Below are 20,763 nucleotides of genomic sequence, written 5' to 3'. Positions count from 1 at the left end.
CCACATTAAAACTTAGTGGTTATCTGTAAGTGTATTTTTTTTTTAATTTGCAAAGTTAATATTATGAAAATGAGAATTTCCCCTCCAGCCAGTCTTTATTGCTTATTATGTTAAAACATTGTTTATTGTCTTTTTGTCTCTTTTAATTGTTTCATTAGTCTTTGTTTTCTTTGGACATTTTAGATTATCTTGCCTTTGGATTTTATCAGTAAACTTGGTCAGTCTGCTTCCTGCCTTTCAGCATCTTTGTTGCTTTTTCCAGACGTCATTGTCTCAACACTTGGGTCTACTGAAGAAATAATCAGCAACAAAGCACAAAACTCCAAAATGTTCTTTGGCTATTAAACTTGGAAGCACTTTTTTTAAGTTAATCACTGTCATAGACTGTATTATTGGACCTTATGTTTACGCTTGTTGCTCTGGGACACATTTCTTATTTTATTGAGACCTGTACAATTTTAACAAGCTATTCCATGCTCTGGTGTAGTTGGGCAAAAGATGTATCCAACCATCTGTGTAAATGACCGCAGTAAGCTGAGAAAAATCGGCTGCACTGAAAAGAGAAAAGTGGAATTTTCTAGAAGTAGTGACAAACTCTGCTTGTTATTGTAAGAGAATTTTAACATATTGTGGAAAGAATGACGAACACAATCATATATTTGCATTCTTTCAGCACTTTTTATTCCCAGTTGCTGCTCCTTAAACCCTCGGCCCGCAGCTTTTCAGCTGCCAGCCACACATATACAACAACAAAGCTTCTTAGGTCCCAGCACGTTTAATAGGGGAGGTGTGATGAGCTGATCAAGCTCAGGTGTGTCCACCTCCCCCGCAGCCGCACCACAAACCACGCCCCTCCACACATATCATTGTAATCGACTAGTAATATAAAATATTTATTATAGCTTCTTTAATTAGGATTGATTAGCAAATAACTAGCCCCACACCTTTAATGTTAACTTGCTAATCAATACTGGCCAAAGATATTATACGGTAGCTCAATATTACACCCACCATACAATGGGCACTTTCTGTTTGTGTCAATATCTTGAAGTCTGCCTGTACATTCCTTCAGGACAATGTAATTTTCCAGGTCATTTCAGTTTCATTCTTTGTCTTTAATGCTGTCATAAAATCAGCTTCTATCCTTTTTTCCCATATGTCTCATTTCGTAGATTAAGTTGGAACTTAGTGATAAGGGTCACTGGCAGTGTAAACATATCCTCCTGGGTAGACACCTACACACACGCGCGCACACTCTGTGGTCAGTAATTGCCTTGCCCTTTTAGCAATGCATTATCACAGGTAATATTTGTGGAAGGATCTAAGGTATGTTAGCTTCCCCAAACAAACCTACATTCTCCATCAAGTGCACACAGAGTAAGCTATTGGCTACTGTGTTTGCTCAGCGAACAGAGAAGGGTTGAGTGCAAAGATGTTTATACAGCTTTCATTGACTCTGTGTGAATGATAAAGAGACAACAGAGAGACGGGCGAGTAAGCTGGAGAAATGAGTTCCAGTCATTCGGTGACTGGAATGACACACACACACACGCACACCTTCATATACGTCACTACCAAGAACTTATCTGTGGTATCTCACACACACCTTCAGACACCAAGCTACTTTTTGCACAGTACTCAGTGTTTTGCACATTTCCATTGCACTGTCTTGTGTCTGTATCGTCTTGTCTTGTTTTTTTTGCAATTTTTGCACACTGCACAGTATTGATAGGATTTTGTTAAAGATTTTTTACAAACCAAACACAAATGTCCTTGATTTATGTGTAAAGTTTATTTACACATATAGAGATTTATATTTGAGAGGTGACTGAGAAATTAATTAGCACACATTACAATCAACTACATTCCAATTCCTACACCTGGAAAAAAAAACACTTCCTTCAAGATTAATTTCTTACCTTCCAGGCAGTCGTTTGTTTCACTTCAAGCAAAGAAAAAAAGAAAATTAATCAAAAACCTGCATAAAGTGTTACATCTTTATTTATTTATTATATTCTCTCAAAGCTGTGTCATAATGCAGCAGACTCATTACATTTGATTTTTTATGGATTTCACACTTTGCACTGACAACTAATGTTTGATTGTATTTTTCACTTCTTATGTTTCAGTGGCATTGTGTTACATTTATCTTACTCACCTCAGTGTGAGTTCAACAGAGTAATTCAAGCTGGACACAAAAGGCACACGGCATAATAAGTAAGTGGTGGGGTTTGCAAATGTCCTAAAAACTCCCTGAAAAGTCTTAAATTACACTCAAAATGCTGCAGTGAGAATGTTGACAAACTGGAAAGAGAGAGCATATTTATCCCATATTGGTTTCTCTTCACTGGTTCTCTGTTAAATCAAGATTAATATTTTCAATCCCTCTAAGTAGAATGGGAGGCAGAGCCTTCAGCTTTCAGGCCCTCTTCTGTGGTACCAGTTTGGTTTTAAGAGACAGACACCATCTCTACTTTTCACGATAAAAAGCTTTGCTTTTTGCTAAAGCATATAGTTCAGGCTGGATCAGGTGACACTAAGCCATCCTAAAGCTGCAATAGGTTGCTGGGGGGCTTCCCATGATGCAGTGAGTGTTTCTTCTTCACTTGCCTCTTTTTATTCTCTGTTTATACAACACATTGCATTTAATAAACAGTTATTATTAATTATTAATCTCTGGTTTTCCTTCACAGTGTGTCTGTTGTCCTCTCTCCTCAGACCCACATGACTCATCATGGCAGATGGCTCCCCCTCCCTGAGCCTGGTTCTGCTGGAGGTTTCTTCCTGTTAAAAAGTTGTTTTTCCTCCCCACTGTCGCCAGGTGCTTGCTCGGGGGTCATCTGATAGTTGGGGTTTTCTCTGTATTATTGTAAGAAACAAAAAACTAACAAAGAAAAACAAAAGTCACAATAAAACACTGAGTAGCCATGCACCCAGTTTTGCACCATGTCTCACAATAAGATATAACATTTATATCAGAAATTCACCAGTGTTGTCCTTAAGGTGCAAACCACAAGAGTACAGTTTAGAGAATCATGTGAATAGAATACATTCTAGAAGAACAAACAAAGCAAAGAGTTCTTTTCCTTGACAAGCAAGCTCCTTTTCCCCTCCTAAACGCTACTTCATATTCCCCTTTGTCTTTGCAGATGCAACCAGCGGGATCAGTCAGGCCTGAAAGTCTCTCTTAAGCATGTTGGTAATGTTCTTGTCAGAAAGCTCATTTAGCCCAGTAGGTCCACAATGTGTGAAAGTGCTACAAGCATTTGAGCCCCACTCCATGTCTCATCCATGACATTTTTGACTTAATTCTCTTCACTCCCATGTGCATGGCCTCTTAATTGGTACGATAATGAATGCAAACCAACTGCTCTGTAGAGAGGACGATCAATAAGTGCTATAGATCTATATGAGGAAGTTCTCCACTCAAACTTATCTATTGAATTTAAACCCTCTCTTGCTTTCAGTAAATCCTGTCCACTCTGTTTTGGACAAGTAACAAGGCTCATAGAAACCTTTTTAAAGCACTTTGAGTGGTTAGGAAGAATGTAAATGTAACTCTAGTCCATATTTCCACTAGAAGATCATTTTATTTAAGAATAAAATAATTATGAGGGTAAATGCACATTATTTGCTTGTGCTGATATTAGGAAAGAAATAAGAGTGACCAAAGCAATACCTTTATAAAAATATAAATATATATAAATGTTTTTATTTGGGTATCTGGCTTAAAAGTTAAGTTGATCAGTTGTACTAAGAACTGAGAAAATTTATATTACTATTAATATTCACTAAAATCTATTATTGAAAAATCTGTTGAATCTAGTTTTCAGGTCCATATTTAACCCTTGAAGTCTCTGGCTATTTTTTTTTACCTGGCAAAACATCCTGACATTCGGTCAGTAAAGTTTCCACAATCCAAACCAAATGGCACAGACAAAGTACTACCACGAAACACAGAATCAGTGACACCAATGTCAGTAAATCTGGCCTAAAAATTGAGAACTCAACTAAACCGATTATTATGTGTCACATTCTGCAAATGGCAGAAATACCACTTGTCACCTATAGCTGTTACCTTGGGTGGCTGTGGATCAAAGCAGGTCATTTACTCATTAGATGTTTGGTTGTTCAATTCTTGGCTGCTTGAGTCTGCCTGCTAAAGTACAGGCAACATACTGATCCATATTCCATATGTGGCTTTTGTGAATGTATGTGTGTAAATATAAAGCGTGTTCCATAATTTTACCTCTGTTGGTTCAACACTCAAATTGTCTGAGAAAAAAAGAATTATTTTTCTTTCTTTAAATAGACCGTTTCACTGAATTAGCCACAGGTAACAAAACAAACTGAAGGCTCGTGCATTGTGTTTGACATTACAGTTTTTCTGTTAAATGTTTTTGCGCTTTGTTGTTAGAAATATAGAAACCCTGCCTCTAAGCCTGAATGTTTGTTATCACTTGTTGGATATTAAGAGATTTAATACACATAAGAATATTTAAGCACATTTCACAACACGTGACTGTGAACTTCAGCTGTTTTACACAGAAATAAAATGCCTCTAGCGTTCTACTAAAACCTGCTACAGAGAATTTCTTTCTAATCTAAATCTTCAAACTCCACTTGTGAAGGCCTAACCTCACTACTGGCTGTGCAGCTTATTCCATGTTTGAATATTTCTTTTTGTTTTTGGCTCTCCGTGGTTATTGCAACGGTCTCAAATAAATGAATTCAAATGTTAAAAAAGTACAGAAGTGATGGATTAACCAGTGAGGAGACAATGACCAACTGTTTAATGAACTACATGCAAACATGTCAGATGTAAAGATGAAGCAGGTCTTCAAGCAGGAAAAGAAAACAAAGCAGCAACTCAGGCCTGCAGCAAAACACGGATTTCATCAATAAAACGGGAAAAATTCACAGGGGAGTGAAGGCGATGGGGGAGAGGGCTGTGGGTATGCATGACACGTAAAGCCATATCGTTCAGGTGCTCATACGTCACAGCTTTGGACTACTGGGAACCTGCGTCATCACGCTTCTTTATTGACGCTGGCACAACTACTTTACGGTGAAATGACTTTTTGTCCGTCTGTCTGTCCGTCAGCCTCACAGTTGCTCACGTGGCTCCGCCTGGTGGCAGAAATCGCAACAGTTTGAGTCACAGAGTGAAAACATTCCGAGCAGACTGACGTGCAACGAAACACAATAAACGCTTTTAGCTAAACTTCAGACACAGTGGTGTGCACGTGGTTAATCTCCACAGATCAGCCAAAACACAAAGATTTCAGTTTGACTGGGAATGTGTATTCCATAACCCAGAGTTGATTCACTGCTGCCCCGAATACACGGAAACCTCAGCCAACAAGAACGAATCACTTTGTTTGGACAACTACTGGTTTCCATTTGGACATGTTGGATCATATTTGCCTGATTTCTCGTGAGATGCTTTACAGGATAGTTGAGCCAGGACTTCTGGTGGCCAGATAAGCCCAGTCTGGGTTATGCAGAGCTTTGAGTAAACAGATGGAAACTCACTAAACATTCTTTTTTTTTTCTTTTTGCACTGATGCAGCTTTTGAGTGTCATGGCCCAAAATGTCATCAGAAACACAAGACTGACTGCGTGACCGACTCCTTAGTAATGTCTCATCATCATCATCACCATCGCTATCTGACTCATTCGGCCTCTACTCCCACCCGTCTCCCTCACACACTCACGCGGTGTAACCCCTCCCTTCTCCGCTGCTGCTAAACTGTATAAATAACCTCTGTCGGAGTTTGGAAGCAAGGTACAGCGACCTGCAGAGTGAAAACAAGACACCGAGGAGGAGAGAGAGTAAACCCTCTGCTGCTGCGAGAGACCACCTGTGGCTGCCACGTCTACCTGTAACCTCCAAAGTCTTCTCAAAGTAAGTCTCCACACTTCTCACACAACCCGTGCTTTAGCTTTCTTTGACTCCAATAGGGATTTGTTGATTTGTTTATATACCGGTAAATAAATAAATCAAAATAATCGCAACTTTGCTGAGCAAAACGTACTTAAAATAAAAGGTTTCTTCTGCTCGCTTGCCTTTAAGCTTTAATTGGTGTCCAGTAGCTTGGCTGAGGTGACATCTGGAGCGCGTTCAGTACCACGGACAGCTCAGCCTAGTTTTACCCCACAACACATGCCATCGATTTGCCTCAGGATCCACATCTGTTTCGTTTAAAAAGTTTTTTTTTTTAAAAGCAGAACTTCAATATAACCGATTACAGCAGAAATGTGCGCAAAGGTCACTGTTGCTGAACTTGATCAGATCTGCTCTAAATTCTGAAGATCAGCTTTATAAGACCTGCTGAAGGAAGGAAAAGGACTTAGAACAAAATCTAGTGGCCTCAGTTGCTATTTTTTTTAAAAAATAATATTTTATATTTTTCAAATGAATAAATACATAAAAGGAGGATATACGTTTTTCTTATTTATTTATTGAAGCAACTCCGACTTTAATCTATAATTCACCCCATGCAATTATTTAGAAAAGGACTGGAAAATACAGCAAATAAGCAAATAAATAAATAGCCGGGCTGCAGGGTGCGAGTGGGGGTAGAGAGCAGAGGTTTCTGGCACACCTTCATCTGCTCCCACACATGCACGGAGAATAGGAAACGTGCTGGAGAGGTTCACACTCCAGCAACATAGTACTCATGGTAGGTGAAGGCCACATTCACATAATACAGTTATTCTACCAAGAGTCTTGGTGGAGATTTACTGCTGCAAATGGAAAATGCGAAAAAAGTCGCAAAACGCAAATAAATAAATAAATAAACAAACAAACAAACAAATAAATGAAATGCTACAATAATATTTTATTTTAAGGATTTCACAAAATATTGCGGTTCTTTTTTGTTTTTAAGTTGTTGGTTAGACAAGATTTACATACAGAGTTTTAAAAGACAATTAGATTGTAGACTGCTAGTTCTGGCCTGATTAAATAGTGTGGGTGTGCGATCCGCTGCTAAATGTGGCACAGCATATAGACCAAAACACCCAGAAGGTAAATCCTGAAGCAGCTGGTGCAGCTTGTCAGATGTGAGCGTCTGCTAGTTTCATGGTTTTCTGTAAGTCTGAATGGAAAAAAAAAAAAGAAATTCAATTTAGATCTCTTTTTTAAAATTCAATTAATTGTGAAACAAATTAAACAGTGAAATGGCCAAACTAATGCAAGTGATAATTAAGCTCCTTACTGCCATTTTCAACAGCCTCTGGACATTTCCACCACAGACTCCACAGTCAGACAGAGGACAGAGGGATTTTTATGCTTTATGTTAGTTGTGCAAATTTACGAGTTTGCAGTTTTTAAATCTGTGCAGACCTGATATGGAGCAAACCAGTGACTTCTGGGGAAAATGAACATGCAGTTACTTTATCTGACTGTTAATCCAGACATACACAGATTTATAGTTTGTTGTTGTAAAAAAAAATACTTGTTTAGTTATCAACAAGAAGTTACAGCAAGATTTCTCTCTTTGTTGAAAGGCTTTAATCCAGGATTCTAATTAATAATTGTAACAGCAGGAGCAGATTTGGTAATGGTATGATGTGATAATGAAATAATCGTCATAAAGCTGATACACTTCAGTGGAAATCCAGTTCCTCACACAGCATGCTAGTTATTATTATTATTAATGCAAATTAAACCTTTCTGTAAACTCCATTAAACCCACAGCCTCCGTGAAGATGCGTGAAATCAGTTTCCTCCTCTAGAGACAAATCCATTTTCTTCATCTTCTTTCAAAAGACAACAACTTTCAGGGAAGAGCTGACAAAAAATCAATGACAGCCCAAAGCCCTAAAAAACATTAAAGGTATATATTGACTTGTTTAACCGCTTTACACACCTCCGTTTACTCATCAGCCTGAGCAGATATTACAGATGAAAACAGATGACATTTGCACCCCTCAGGAGAGGTATGGTACGGGTCGAAGGTTTTGTCATTAGACAGGAAAGGGCAATAGCCTTTATTAGACTCAAAGCATCTTTTTTAATGTATTTATTTATTTGTAAGATTTCATTTAGGATTTATTTATTATTTCCTTCTTTTTTGTTATTTTTCATTATGAATCAATGGGAAATTAGACTTCAACAGTGGTTAGATTTCCATAGCATTTATGTGCCTTGTTACAGATGGTTGTGATACTGAAACCTTGGACAGTGCTGGTGGCCTTAGTGCTGTGTGTGCTGGTCTGTCTGGGAACACTGGCTGATGCCTACCCCCCCAAACCCGAGAACCCAGGAGAGGACGCTCCTCCTGAAGAGCTGGCCAAATACTACACTGCCCTGAGACACTACATCAATCTGATCACCAGGCAGAGGTATGACCACACACACATACACGAGTGTGTGCCCAACAGGCACTGCTGTTCAGGACAGCCTTGAAATGAATGTGGTCCTCAAATGACATTTAGATTTGGTACCATGAGAAAATGACTGAACTTGAAGGAAAATGGTGATTTCCAAACAAATAAAGAAACCATTTTCATCTCCTGCATTAAATTTCAATAAGGATATCAAGGTAAATTTAACAAGGTAAAAAACAAGAAAAAAAGATACAGCACAATCTGCTTCATCACCAATGAAATGACGTGTGCCATATTTGAAAATGTGGAATGAAAAAACAAAAAAGCTTGAATTAATTTTTTTGTTCAGTTTTCTTCCACCAAAAAATCCTGCAAGGCAGGGCACCAATTTGAATATTTAATGGTCCCACACTAATAACCTTTCCTAAGTCTTTAAGTATTGTTTTTACTGTTGTGGATGATCCACATGAAGCTGGGCATGAAGAAAGTATGTGAGTTAAATCACTCATAAACAGCCCTTGAAAAATCCCCTCAAAATTAATGACCCTGAGCCAACTGTAGGTGTTAAGCTAAATGTGTTAGTGGGGAACTTGAGCCTTTTCTTGCTTCTTTCCTGCCGATCTTACTTTAGTCCAGACTTCATTTTATCTTCCTTGAGTCATTAAAGCAAGCTGGTTCATACATAAGCCTGGAGCTCTGTCAATGTGTGATGTACACCCTCTTCCTCCCCAACACTTCACACAATGAGATTATAGATTAGATTACTGTCCACTCTCCGAAACCTCCAGGCCTCGAAATGAGCGGGACCAGAGCAATAAAATCGGCACAGACCGACCCAAGAAAGAAGCCCAAATTCAGTTAGCAGGGCCCAGGCTAAAGCCTGCTGCTCTCAGGTATAAAGATCACCAGTATGGAATTGTCAGAGGGTGTTTCATCATTGGAAACAGTTACACTCGGGAGCTATCTGTTCTCATTCATGAAAGTCAAATAGGCCATTGGTATTTAAATACATCCAGTGCTATAGAAAGTTTTTGCATTTCTCTAGAGAGGTGCACATTATGGTTTTCATAGTGGGTGTGGGTGTTTGTTGGGTTTAGACACACTAGATACAACTGATAGATCTATGAGGTGTAACCACAAATGAACAAAAGAAAACAAAAGTAAAATTTGCATAGTTATTATATCATATGTGTTATATTGTGACAATGTTAATATTTAAATATTGCATTTATCAGTTACCATCACATGTAGCCACGCTTTTCAGTGTAAATAGCATTTCTTACTACTCCAAATTATATGGAAAATTATACACAAATACATCAAAAATACCAAAACTAACAAAGACACGTTCATCCCCAACTGGCTCAAAGCTGTTTTAACACATGAAGGACTGTGAAGATGTTAAAGAGGATGGATTTTAATTCTGGTGACTTTTGTCTTTTTTTTTTCTTTTTTACAAATATCCATACAACTAATCAATTAAAAATTAATTCAAAAGAACACTCAATCCTTAGATTGAGCTTTAGATTTAAATTAAGGTCCCACAGTTGTAGGAATTGCAGGCGTGAGCCTGTGAACCTGCTTGATCATTTCAGTGCAGCACTAACAGAAAATGTTGAAAGTATAATATTATTACATTTCCTTAAGTAAGAAATCCGAGCATTTCTTTCACCACTGGGGAGAAGAAGACACAAAAGGACACATTAAGGCTAAAGAAAAAAATATTGGTAGATTGGTAGGAAGATTGAGGTATCAACCAGCGGTGAAAACATTTTATATCCTGATATGTTGCCAGCTGTGTGACAGCTGAAACAGTACATGTGCGCTTCTTGATTGCTTACCTGCAGGGAAGCACACACTGAGGAAGTAACGGAGCATAAGATTGGGTGCTGAGGTCATACGGGAGGTGGAACAGATGTTTGATGGGAAAACAGAAGAACTGCAGGCCGCTCTGCGGGACCTGAGATGATTGTTTCGCACACATAAACACACACACACACACATTACCAAGTAAATTTTCAGTTAAACGGCTCTGTGATTTTACATTTGCAGGCTCTTTTGGAACCCTGGTTTCCCATCAAGGGAATGATAAAAACCCAGCCAGACTTGGAAATGACAGCCTCGTACACACATTAAAACAAACACACACTCTTGAATTTGAATCTGACTGTGACATTAAAGCATTAGCAGCAAACAAAAGGGAACAGCTTGGAAAGGTAGAGGTAAGAGAAGACAGGTGACAGACTGACAGACAAGTGTGACGCACCAGAACCAAAAGTCCAAAAGTCATGTGTTTGTTGTGAGAGGAATAAATGTGGTCACTGGTTTGAATCAGGATGCTGCACACTGCTGATGATTTTGAAAGGAAGGACACAATCACAGACAGAAACCTGCCAACAATAAGAAAAAAACCCAAAAAAAAACCTGATTAACACAAAGTGTCCAAAGTGACACATCTCAAAAAACAAAACAAATATAGTACCAACAAAAGCAAACAACATACAAACAACCTAACACAGTCTTAGGGAACAGACACTTAACACACACCAGGGAACAGGATAACAAACCCCAGGCAAACTGAATCAAACACTAGCAAGGGTGAGGAAAAAAAGGAAATAACTTTCAAAATAAAACAGGAAATTGTAAGGTTGATCAAGAATGAACTCTAAACTCTAAGCGGTGCAGAAAATCACAAAGAGAACTTTCAAAAGCGCAGTGGAAGAGAAAATTTAGAGACAGACAATTGAAACTGTGTTGTCATAAAGACAGTGTCGTGGAGATGTGCAAAAGTCTTGACTTCTCATCTTTAAAAAGTATTTTTCTACACAAATGGAAAATAGGTGCAGTGTTTTATTAAAATGTGTACATACATACATGAGAATGCATTGTATAAAGCTACATTTTAACAAGCTTGAAAGTCAAAATTTGGTATGGCCAACTTTATTCTATAACACAGATTGCTGTAGACATTCACAGTTTTACCTCTCGTGAGCTCTTCTGTGCATACTCATACAGAACTTTCAAATTTGGTTTATCACTCTAGAAGACCTACTGGCACTGGTTGATAATTTGGGCTACCTTTGTCCCCATTTCCCTTCCTTAAGCATGGTTTCCTGACAGCCACCGTTTCATTGAGACCATTTCTAATGCTTCAGCAAACAGTAGATGGATCATGCATCTCACAGGTCTTCATTGGATGTTTTTCTATTTCTTAAGATCATGAAAGCACACTTTCATGTTTAGCTGTCTGTATATTTTTTGGCCTGTCACTGCTTTGTTATTTTCTTCACTTATCCAGTTTCCAAAGACTTTTAAGCACGTGGGGCACATTATATCCAGTTTTCCGTTAATAACTCTTTCTTTCGGAATCACTTTTTTTGGTGCAGCTATTGGTGAAATGATGTTGTCTTTGGCATTATTCATAGATCCAACTAAAGAAATGGAAACATATATGTTTATGCAACAGAATGCTAGTAACAAAGTACCTAAAGATACTATTCAAACTGTTTTGATAAAACTAATCCAACCCTTGAATTCAGAAATCAGAAATCAGAAAGGGGTTTATTGCCAAATGTTGAGCAGGTTTACAACATTAGGAAATTGCTGCGGTGCTTCAGTGCAAACATAGTGTCATAAATAGCACTTAAATAGACATGAAAAAATAAAAGTAGGGATAAGAATTAAAAGTGCTACGTAGAAAGATATGTGCATGAGCTATACATGAGATATATACATGAGAATAAGAATTAAGAGTGCTACGTAGAAGATATATACATGAGTGCAGGTGGTGATCAGTGCCAAACATGGAATGATGCAGTGACACAGCGTAGGGTCATGTGTTATTGGTGGGAACAGTCATATGGTTATTGTTCATGTGTCCAACAGCAGAGGGGAAGAAACTGTTCTTATGGCGAGAGGTTCTGGTGCGAATGGACCGGAGCCTCCTGCCTGAGGGGAGCAGGTCAAACAGACTGTGTCCAGGGTGAGAAGGGTCAGCTGAGATCCGAGCTGCACGCCGCAGTGTCCTGGAGGTGTACAGGTCCTGCAGAGATGGGAGTCTGCAGCCAATCACCTTCTCAGCAGAGCGCACAACACGCTGCAGTCTCTGTTTGTCCCTGATAGTGGCTCCAGCGTACCACACGGTGATGGAGGAGGTGAGGATGGACTCAATGATTGCAGTGTAGAACTGCATCATCGTCCGTGTTGGCAGGTTGAATTTCTTCAGCTGCCTCAGGAAGTACATCCTCTGCTGGGCTTTCTTGATGACGGAGGTGATGGTGGGCTCCCACTTCAGGTCCTGGGTGATGGTGGTACCCAGGAAGCGGAATGAAAATTGTGTGACTTGAATCATCCTTGAATCATTGATGGGTCAGTGTTGGTTGTCTTCACAAGACATGAAAGAAAGAAACAAAAAACTCCTCTATAAACATTCACTTACACATAAATGAATGAAAAGCAGTCAATAGCCAAAGGAAAACTTCAGAAATATTTCAGAAAGCCTGGAGAACTCTTATTCATGACCACATATATAGAAATGTGGGGTGACTCAAGACCTTTGGACCACCTACAATATTAAATATACCATATAACAGTTACAGGAGCTGCATGGTCATGAAAACTCATGCTATGAAGTTCCCAGTGCTCATATTCTGCTGATGTTTACGTCAGATGATTGTTGGTACTTTAGTGTACTTTTACACATTATGCGCCTCAGGATTTGACAGCTCCAATCTAACTTATGGGTGCTGTGATTTCTAAATGCATACACTTTGCAATGATACCACTTACAGTTGACTGTGGAATAGCTAGGAGGGAAGAAATTTCATGAACTGACAATGGTGACATCCTATCACAGTAACTAAATTCTTGAAAATCTGTTAAAAAAACGTGGATTATTATGGATTATATAGAGACTTCTGTAGCAACCACCAATGTGGCATTCATGGTTGTATCATGGGTAATTTAGGATCCAGTCTTATAGAAGGATTAAAGGTCAGTGTATAAGGGATCCTTGCTGCTTCTATTTTGTCTCTATACCAATGAGCTGCACTTTGTGTGACTGATTTACAATAAAAGCAAATCTGTTTTTGTAAAGGAGAGTGAAACAGCAGCATTAGGAAGTGTTTGGATCAGCAGTCGTTTCGAGAACAGAAAATGCACTGTGGTGGTCTGAGTCGAGGGGGACAATGGTGAACCTTTCCACTAACAATGATTATTAAACAACAGAAACATTTACAGAGGCAAACTGTCATGAATATCTATTTTTCCAAAATAATGCCAACATTAAAGCATAAAGACTGAGCTTTAACTTCATGAAAATGATCACAATTGCAATTTACAATAAAAAAAATGTCTTCTTCACTCTCAGGTATGGAAAGCGTTCAGCTCAGGAGGACGTGGTCGCAGAGCTGCTGTTTGGTGGCGATAACAACAGAGACCAGAGATCAAGGTAACGATCCTCAAATGTAAAAACTGAAGATGTCACATGAACTTAAAGAATTTACACTCTTCTCTCATTGGCACATTATTTCCTCTCTCTGTCTTTCAACAGATATGATGACTCTTACATGTGGTGATTCTCCTCCCTCCTCTTCGGACATTCCCTCTGGGTACATCCCAGAATGCACCTGGAGGGGCCGACATGTGCCTCTTCTTCCCTGTACTCTAAACCCAACAAAAGAGCATCTCTGACGGATCACAACCTCCCTCTGTTTCTCCTGTTGTTGTTTCACATCTCTGTCACTCCAACAAAACTGTACATAATTTATTATTAAAATAAAATATATATGTATATGAAATCACAGAAGGTGGAACTGTGTCTGTGTGTGTGCGTGTGAGCTTTGGTGTCCTTCGACTGTCCATCAGACTGGAGGAGATTCTTGTTTTGCTGTTTGTATTGTGAAAAGTAACATCATAATATGTGAATCAAATGTTTTCTGTGAGAATAAAAGTTCCCAAGGACTCATGATCTTTTCTTTTGTGGCCTTTTATGTTCATTTATAACTCCGTATTTTAATTCTACCCGCTACTATAGCTTTGCCTGATTCCGAGTTCAACAGACTTCTTATTGATCTTACAGTGGGACTTGCCTCTCAACTGATCCTTTGTCTCCAATAAGGTATTTTAACGTCCTCCCCAAAAACATTTCTAAACTTAACTAAGAGACTGACAAAAAATAATGGCTTTGTCCAAAACATCAATGTATTGTGTTGAAGAGATATATTTAAAAGATAGTAGTAATCAGTATAGTGTGCATTCTGCACAGGCTCCAATTAATGGCAAGGGAAATGCTGCTGAACGCTTAGATATGGAGGAATAGATGCTCTGCTGAATGAAACAGCAAAGAAGCACCAGCGCCAACTTTGGGAAATAAACCACGTTTAGATTTATATGATAGGAGCAAATTGAGGATGTGCACTAAAGTCTGACTCGTAGACAGCTCTTGGAGAGTAAAGGATGATTCTGACGGTAAACTGACATTGTTTCTTCTACATCGGTAAGATCAAAGCTTTTAATCTAAAGGTTTTAGGAGCTGCTAACAGTGCAGAAAAGCCCAAACACCGTTTAACTCCAGAAACTCCAGAACAGTAAGATGACAACATTAGCCACGGCATCACCCAGATCTCAGGACAGATATTGTATTATTTGTTTTTTAAAGGAGTTGGCAACTACACTAACACTTTCTGGTAAAACACTGCCTCCTGGTGGTGAAACTTCGGGTTACGTTTGCAACATGTGAATACAAAAAGTACCTTTCAATCAGTTTTCTTCTGACATTTCTAAAAAATGGCAAGGATAGAGTAGCAAAATCAGGAAAATTGTTAAACACATAGCTTTAATCTTGAAAGTGTGATTTGCACGTTACTCTGAACTCAGAAAATTTGAAACAATAGTTAATATAAAATAATGATATAAATAATACAGTATAAATATATATAACCCGCAGCAACAGCGGACACAGCTCAGAAAATTAGGTTTAGCTTTAGGCCGAAATATTTTAAAAGGAAAATAATTAATAAGACCCCCCACCCCACCCCCTCTCTCTTTTTTCAGTTTTTCTTAGTGTTAAAAACTCTAATGAGGAGAGTTATTGATATTAACACAATCTATATCTCTTACTCTTACTGTGTCACTTGCTCTGGGTGAGAATAGATAATGCACTGAAAATGCAACTATATAGTGTTATATTTAAATAAAGACTGAGGTGCTTTCTGAGACATTTATAGCTGGTTTATACTGTCATGTTTTGTAATCTGTAATACTGAAATGTTTCTGGCAATTGAATAGTCCTTGTGGAACTGAGTCAAACTGCAATGTGTGTGTGGGTTTAATTGTTCTTGGACAACAAAAGATCATTATGGTGTGGATGAATAAGATGCATCAATGTGTCACAGGATATGCTGACAGTAACAAAATATCAAGCTTAAATGAAAGTTATCAGGTTATATTCTCAGGGAAACATACAGGGTTAATATGCAGTGCACAAAAGAAAGAGGGTTTACTGTGGGGACAGAAGATTTAGGAGTATTGAGCTAAAACACACAAACAGCTGCAGTAATGGTAATTTCCTCAGAGACCAGATCTTATTTTATTGTTGAATTTGGGGGGCATGAAGCAAAAGAAAGGAAGAATTAATCCCAGAGCACAGTCATGCTGAAGGCAAAGATGGCCTAATAATACCAGGGAGAAAACCAACATCACATTGTCAAAGGTATCTTTCTCACTGGTATCATTATGTTTCTTTTTATGTATTTTATTTGAGTATTTCTAGGACAAACTGTGATGGAAAAACAAAAGCTCTCACACTTACACATTCTTCTCATAGCTCATGTATTAATTATAACAATAGAAAAAAATGTGGAAGCAAAACAAGTACTGGCCCTTTAATGCACCTCTACGTAAAGCACCGGGAATATGGTCAATTCAACTGGAAGTCTCTTGATTCTAAGCGTTAAAGTATTACATTCCCATCCCGCTTCTTGTTTACCTGCATGCTTTATAATTTTTATTTCAGTGGCAACTCTTACTTTTATATAAATATAAAAATATAATGCTTTAATAATTCAATTTTATTGTAGCTTTATTCGCTAAATGCCTTTTATTCTGAAGTTTTCTCGGAAGTTGTGTATTTTTCTGCCTCTTCCAGTCACAGAGGGAACCGAGAAACCAGACGACAACAAAAAGCGCACGAGACATCACAGACGGCAGGAAGCGTCTCTTGTTGTGTTTAAAGGTGGGTGAGTTTGTTTTTATGTGTCGCAAATATCATTTTATTAACAGACGACGTCTTATCATTAAAGTATCCTAATAAAAGGGTTGTTTATTTTAGGGAGCAGATACACTAAAGCTAGGTTGACAAAGGTGCGCGCGTGTGCGCGCGGTTCTCTCAGTGTATTTAAATAACCGCGCGCCACTAGCGCTACATTTCATTTGTGATGTTTGGTTAGCATCTTCCTTTGTCAGACAGGCTATCTGCATGTCTTTCTGTCCCCCTCTCCTTTTGTGTTTGTGTGTGTGGTGCTTTGTTATGTATGACTCCTGAGATTAATTAGTAGACTTCTCTGCTTGCACTGGTGTATTTGCACCTGTGTCGTTTATTGTGTGTTTGCTGAGGGATTCATTGGTTATGTTAATGGTAGTGTAGTTAGGCTACCAGTTAAACTGTTTTAAGACTTAGAGTCACACTCACCCTGACAATTTTATGACAGTTTGTCAAGCTAGACTCATCTGTCCTAATACTTGCCAAATATAGCTTTTTTAAAATTGCTTAATAAAGCCATAATATTAAATACCATAAACCTCTTAAAGTTTTTTCTTTTCTATTATGTATTCTAACAATTCAATAACAATTCTGAGTAATTCTCTTGCTGTTTAAGTTTAGTAACTGACATGGTTTGTGTGTTTGTTATGATCTCAGAGACTCAAAATAATAATAATGATTAGAAACAATAATCACACTACATTTGTCATCAGTTAAGTTGTAGTCCAGCTGTTATATTTGCTTGGTTGGGATTTTCCTTTTGAAATAGTAAAACAGTACAAAAGAAAATGAGGATAAAACAGCACTTTAGCTCAAGTCTAAGGAATAAATCGTTTGAAATAACCAGCTTTACTAAATACAGGATAACGACATAGTTTAAACCATGTTGGCATGTAGTACAGCACACAGCCAAACAGCTTTTGCCGGCATGTGCTTTCTACAATTGTTTCTTTACATACAGCAGGCCTGTCCTGGTGCAGCTAAGCAGATGGATGATGGTGGGGGGTGGATGGAGGAGGGGCAGGGATGTTGCATAAATAAGGGAGTAATAGAGAGGAAAGGATGGGAGGAAGGTAAGAAGGAGGGGAACATCATTAAGGGGATCTGCAAGCAAGAAAAAAGGATTTAAAAAAAGCAGAGGGGAGTGAGACAGCAGGACAGAGTGCAGAGCTGAGGAAGCTGTGAGGGAAAGAAGTGTTAAAAAAAAGTGACGATGAAGCAGGAGGACGAGGAGGGGTGTTTGTTGGAACGTGTGAGGAAGCAGAAAGCAAATGGACTTCACAGCATTTTAAACACAGTCATTAATGTGTCTGTGTTGGGCTGTTATTGTAGTTGACATGTACAGTAGCTGAGCAGCCTACTTCATCCACATAGAATGAGTCCACGTCCTCATCAGTAATATCAACAAAAGAGCAAAAGTATTGTACTCCCATACTCATTGTCATACAGCTCAGTGAAGTTATGCTGCTACTCACGATGTGCATTTATTTGATGAGTCATACATACACAGTGTGAGTTCAGTTCAGGTGCACCGTCCGTGGTTCTACTTAGATTTGCAACATCTGTTTTTTGTTTTTTTCACACTGAGAATATATGAGGATATATGAGGATCTAAAATGGAGTAAACTAGGTGACTCATAACCAAAATAATTTAGCTGGATAAATGGTACTACAGACTGGAGTAAAATGTAAATATGTAAATATGATTTGGGGGTGCCCCTTTTAAGAGCAGTGGGCAGCCAGTAGGCTAGTCCCTTGGTCAGGGGAATTAACCTGACGTGTTTTCAGTTTGGGAAGAAACTGGAGCTACTGGAGGAAACTGGAAGAACAGATTGAAAAAGGAAGGCGCAGGTTTGAACTTTAAAAAGTTTCACTGTGAGACAACAGTGCTAAGCACCGAAGCATCCTATGCTCAGTCAGTTTCTCTCTTTTATGGTGTTCATTATTATTCATGGAGTTTTGCTGTCGCCAGTCTAGACCCAAACAGGTCAGGGTAGTATCCAAGATTAAAATCTTGTAATGTTTTCTTTCACATTTGTTGTCATCAGCTTGGATAAAATGTGCATCAAAGCTGGATGATGGTGTGAATCTCATCTTTCAGACATTATACTTTACATCCAGTCCATCCCGTTCCACACGTCTCACTCTTACAGCTTCTCCTTTTACGTCATCCACTTTTGCCTGAGGTGTTGTGTAATGCCTACTCTAGTATAAACAGCAGGGTGTGTGTGTGAAGGCAAAACTGAGGGAAGATGAGTTTCCATGGCAGCCACAAACTGCAACAGCAGTTTGTCATAGCAACAAGCATAGATAAATGCATAGATAGATAGAAAGCATTAAAGGGGATGTGTGCCTCTTTGTTCCCTTCTCACTTTCTCTGTATTGCCATTGTATTGTGTGTGCTGTCTTGGCAGTGTATAGATTAGTCACACCCACATGCCCTCCCCCTCCCCTTTTGCCATGCATGTTCAATTCCAGAACAATCAGTGGAGCTCCACCCTCAGTCGCTGACATCACTGCACCCTGTGTGTTTGTCGTGCTGCGTTATGGCGGGGAGGGGGTTCAAAAACACGAGCATACCGTATACACCCGCAAACATTCCCACGTGCAGCAACTGAGCAGTGCAGTTTTATCTCATGCTAATTTATAGCACACACTGAACCCAGTCATCAGTTATTATCACGCGGTTGTTACTCTCAGTCAGCAGGATGGCAGCATAAGTCTCGACAGAAAAGGATGATTAAAATGTTTAACATGAATATTTTAGACTGCTGAATCTGCTTTTTTAAATCATGCTATAAAAAAATTACTAAAATGTCAGAACTGAACAGAAAAAAATGTTAAAGCCCAGATTTGGTTCTTCATATATCTATGATAACTGACAACTCTCCAATTTTTTGGTCTCATATCCACTTCTGTCAGATGATCACTAAAAAAACTCAGAGCTGTAGTGTATGTGAGATATATCAGCTCAGCTATTTAGCTTCAGGCCTAAATGGCTAAATAGCTACCCTGGCTGTAGTGTTTATGTTTCTATGCCAGTACATTACTTGGAATTGTGCTCTCCCCTTTTTCTTCTTCCTGCAGCCATTTATAGGAGTAAAAAAGCCTGGTAAAATCATATAAGCTCAAAGGCTGTTTTTAAAAAAATGTGTATTACTGAGGCTGTAGTGGTGTACTGCACTGCGTGTAAGTGGTGCAGTGGCCTATATATTAAGAGTGTTAACTTGTCCAATTGGTTCCAATCTTGAGGCTTTTATTCATGTGAAAGTGTTTATCTTTGTATTGCAAGTTGCCCAGTAGTTTAAAAGCAGGTGGTTTGCACGGCATGAATAGAGGACATCATCATTTGTACTAAATCATCCCCATCTGAATGTAGCAGTGAAGGAAACAAGCTTTTTTAAAATGTTGGTGTTCATTGAACGTCTTTATCATTATTGTCAGTGTCTTATTTCAGACCTGCACTTACATTTATTTTGTTGATCATTCTTTCCTTTTTTTCTTTCTGTCCTTCTCAGATTTACTGCAGCTCTACCATGCCCGTGGCCTCCACCAGGACAGAGCCTGGTGAGACCAAACACTATACTCCACATCAGCTTAGCATCGCCACATGATTGTTTTTTTCTGTTTTCTTTATTCACAGCTCTCTCCTAAAATCCAGTTTCACAAAAGATTAAAAACCAGAAATATGAGAATGTGTTACTAATCTGAAAAATGGTGGTATTTGCTCTTTGTAAGCTAATTAATGATAACAGATGTTTTAGAGTTACAGCTACACTGTAGAATATCCTCCAGGAAACGACTGATGCCCCCAAATACCAATATTTATGATAGCGCTGTAGTATATATATATATATGATGCTGGTTTGCTTACACCTGTGGCCTTTGATTACATCTGATAATATCAAATTCAATAATATGAAAATACTAAAATAAATAAAAATGAAAAAATTACATAATTGCAGCTTGTTACATTGTAGCATACTTCCCTTGAATATGACTAAATATAGAAATTCTTAAATTCACTGCAGTTTTGTACATAACAGCACTGCTGTAGGCTGTATTTATGAGTCATAATCTAGTTTTCTTTCATTTTAAATTTCAACTTTAAACTTTAACCTTAAAGCAGCATTCCGGCTAACAAGCTGTGCTGGCAAGTTGAAATT

At 38.5% G+C, this 20,763-nt stretch overlaps 2 protein-coding genes across 2 annotated transcripts in view; both read left to right on the top strand.

Annotated features, from left to right (window-relative positions):
- The first annotated feature begins 5,752 nt into the window (after positions 1-5,752).
- On the top strand, positions 5,753-14,297 carry pyya (peptide YYa). Its single transcript, XM_005752791.2, has 4 exons — positions 5,753-5,908; positions 8,165-8,352; positions 13,706-13,786; positions 13,889-14,297. The coding sequence occupies exons 2-4, from the start codon at positions 8,165-8,167 to the stop codon at positions 13,911-13,913; spliced, it is 294 nt and encodes a 97-aa protein (XP_005752848.1). The 5' UTR covers positions 5,753-5,908; the 3' UTR covers positions 13,914-14,297.
- A 2,193-nt stretch (positions 14,298-16,490) lies between these two features.
- mpp2a (MAGUK p55 scaffold protein 2a) overlaps positions 16,491-20,763 on the top strand; it is a 20,275-nt gene continuing 16,002 nt past the window's right edge. The window contains exons 1-2 of the mRNA XM_005752790.1: positions 16,491-16,570; positions 20,116-20,164. Of these exons, the coding sequence (XP_005752847.1) occupies positions 20,134-20,164 (31 nt within the window). The 5' untranslated portion in view covers positions 16,491-16,570; positions 20,116-20,133. The remainder of the gene's footprint in view (positions 16,571-20,115; positions 20,165-20,763) is intronic.

The sequence above is a fragment of the Pundamilia nyererei genome, unplaced genomic scaffold (assembly GCF_000239375.1).
Source record: "Pundamilia nyererei isolate P.nyererei 1_Seehausen unplaced genomic scaffold, PunNye1.0 scaffold00381, whole genome shotgun sequence".
NCBI lineage: Eukaryota > Metazoa > Chordata > Actinopteri > Cichliformes > Cichlidae > Pundamilia > Pundamilia nyererei.
Note: the sequence above shows the minus strand (reverse complement) of the source record. Positions and strands in the feature narration are given on the sequence as shown.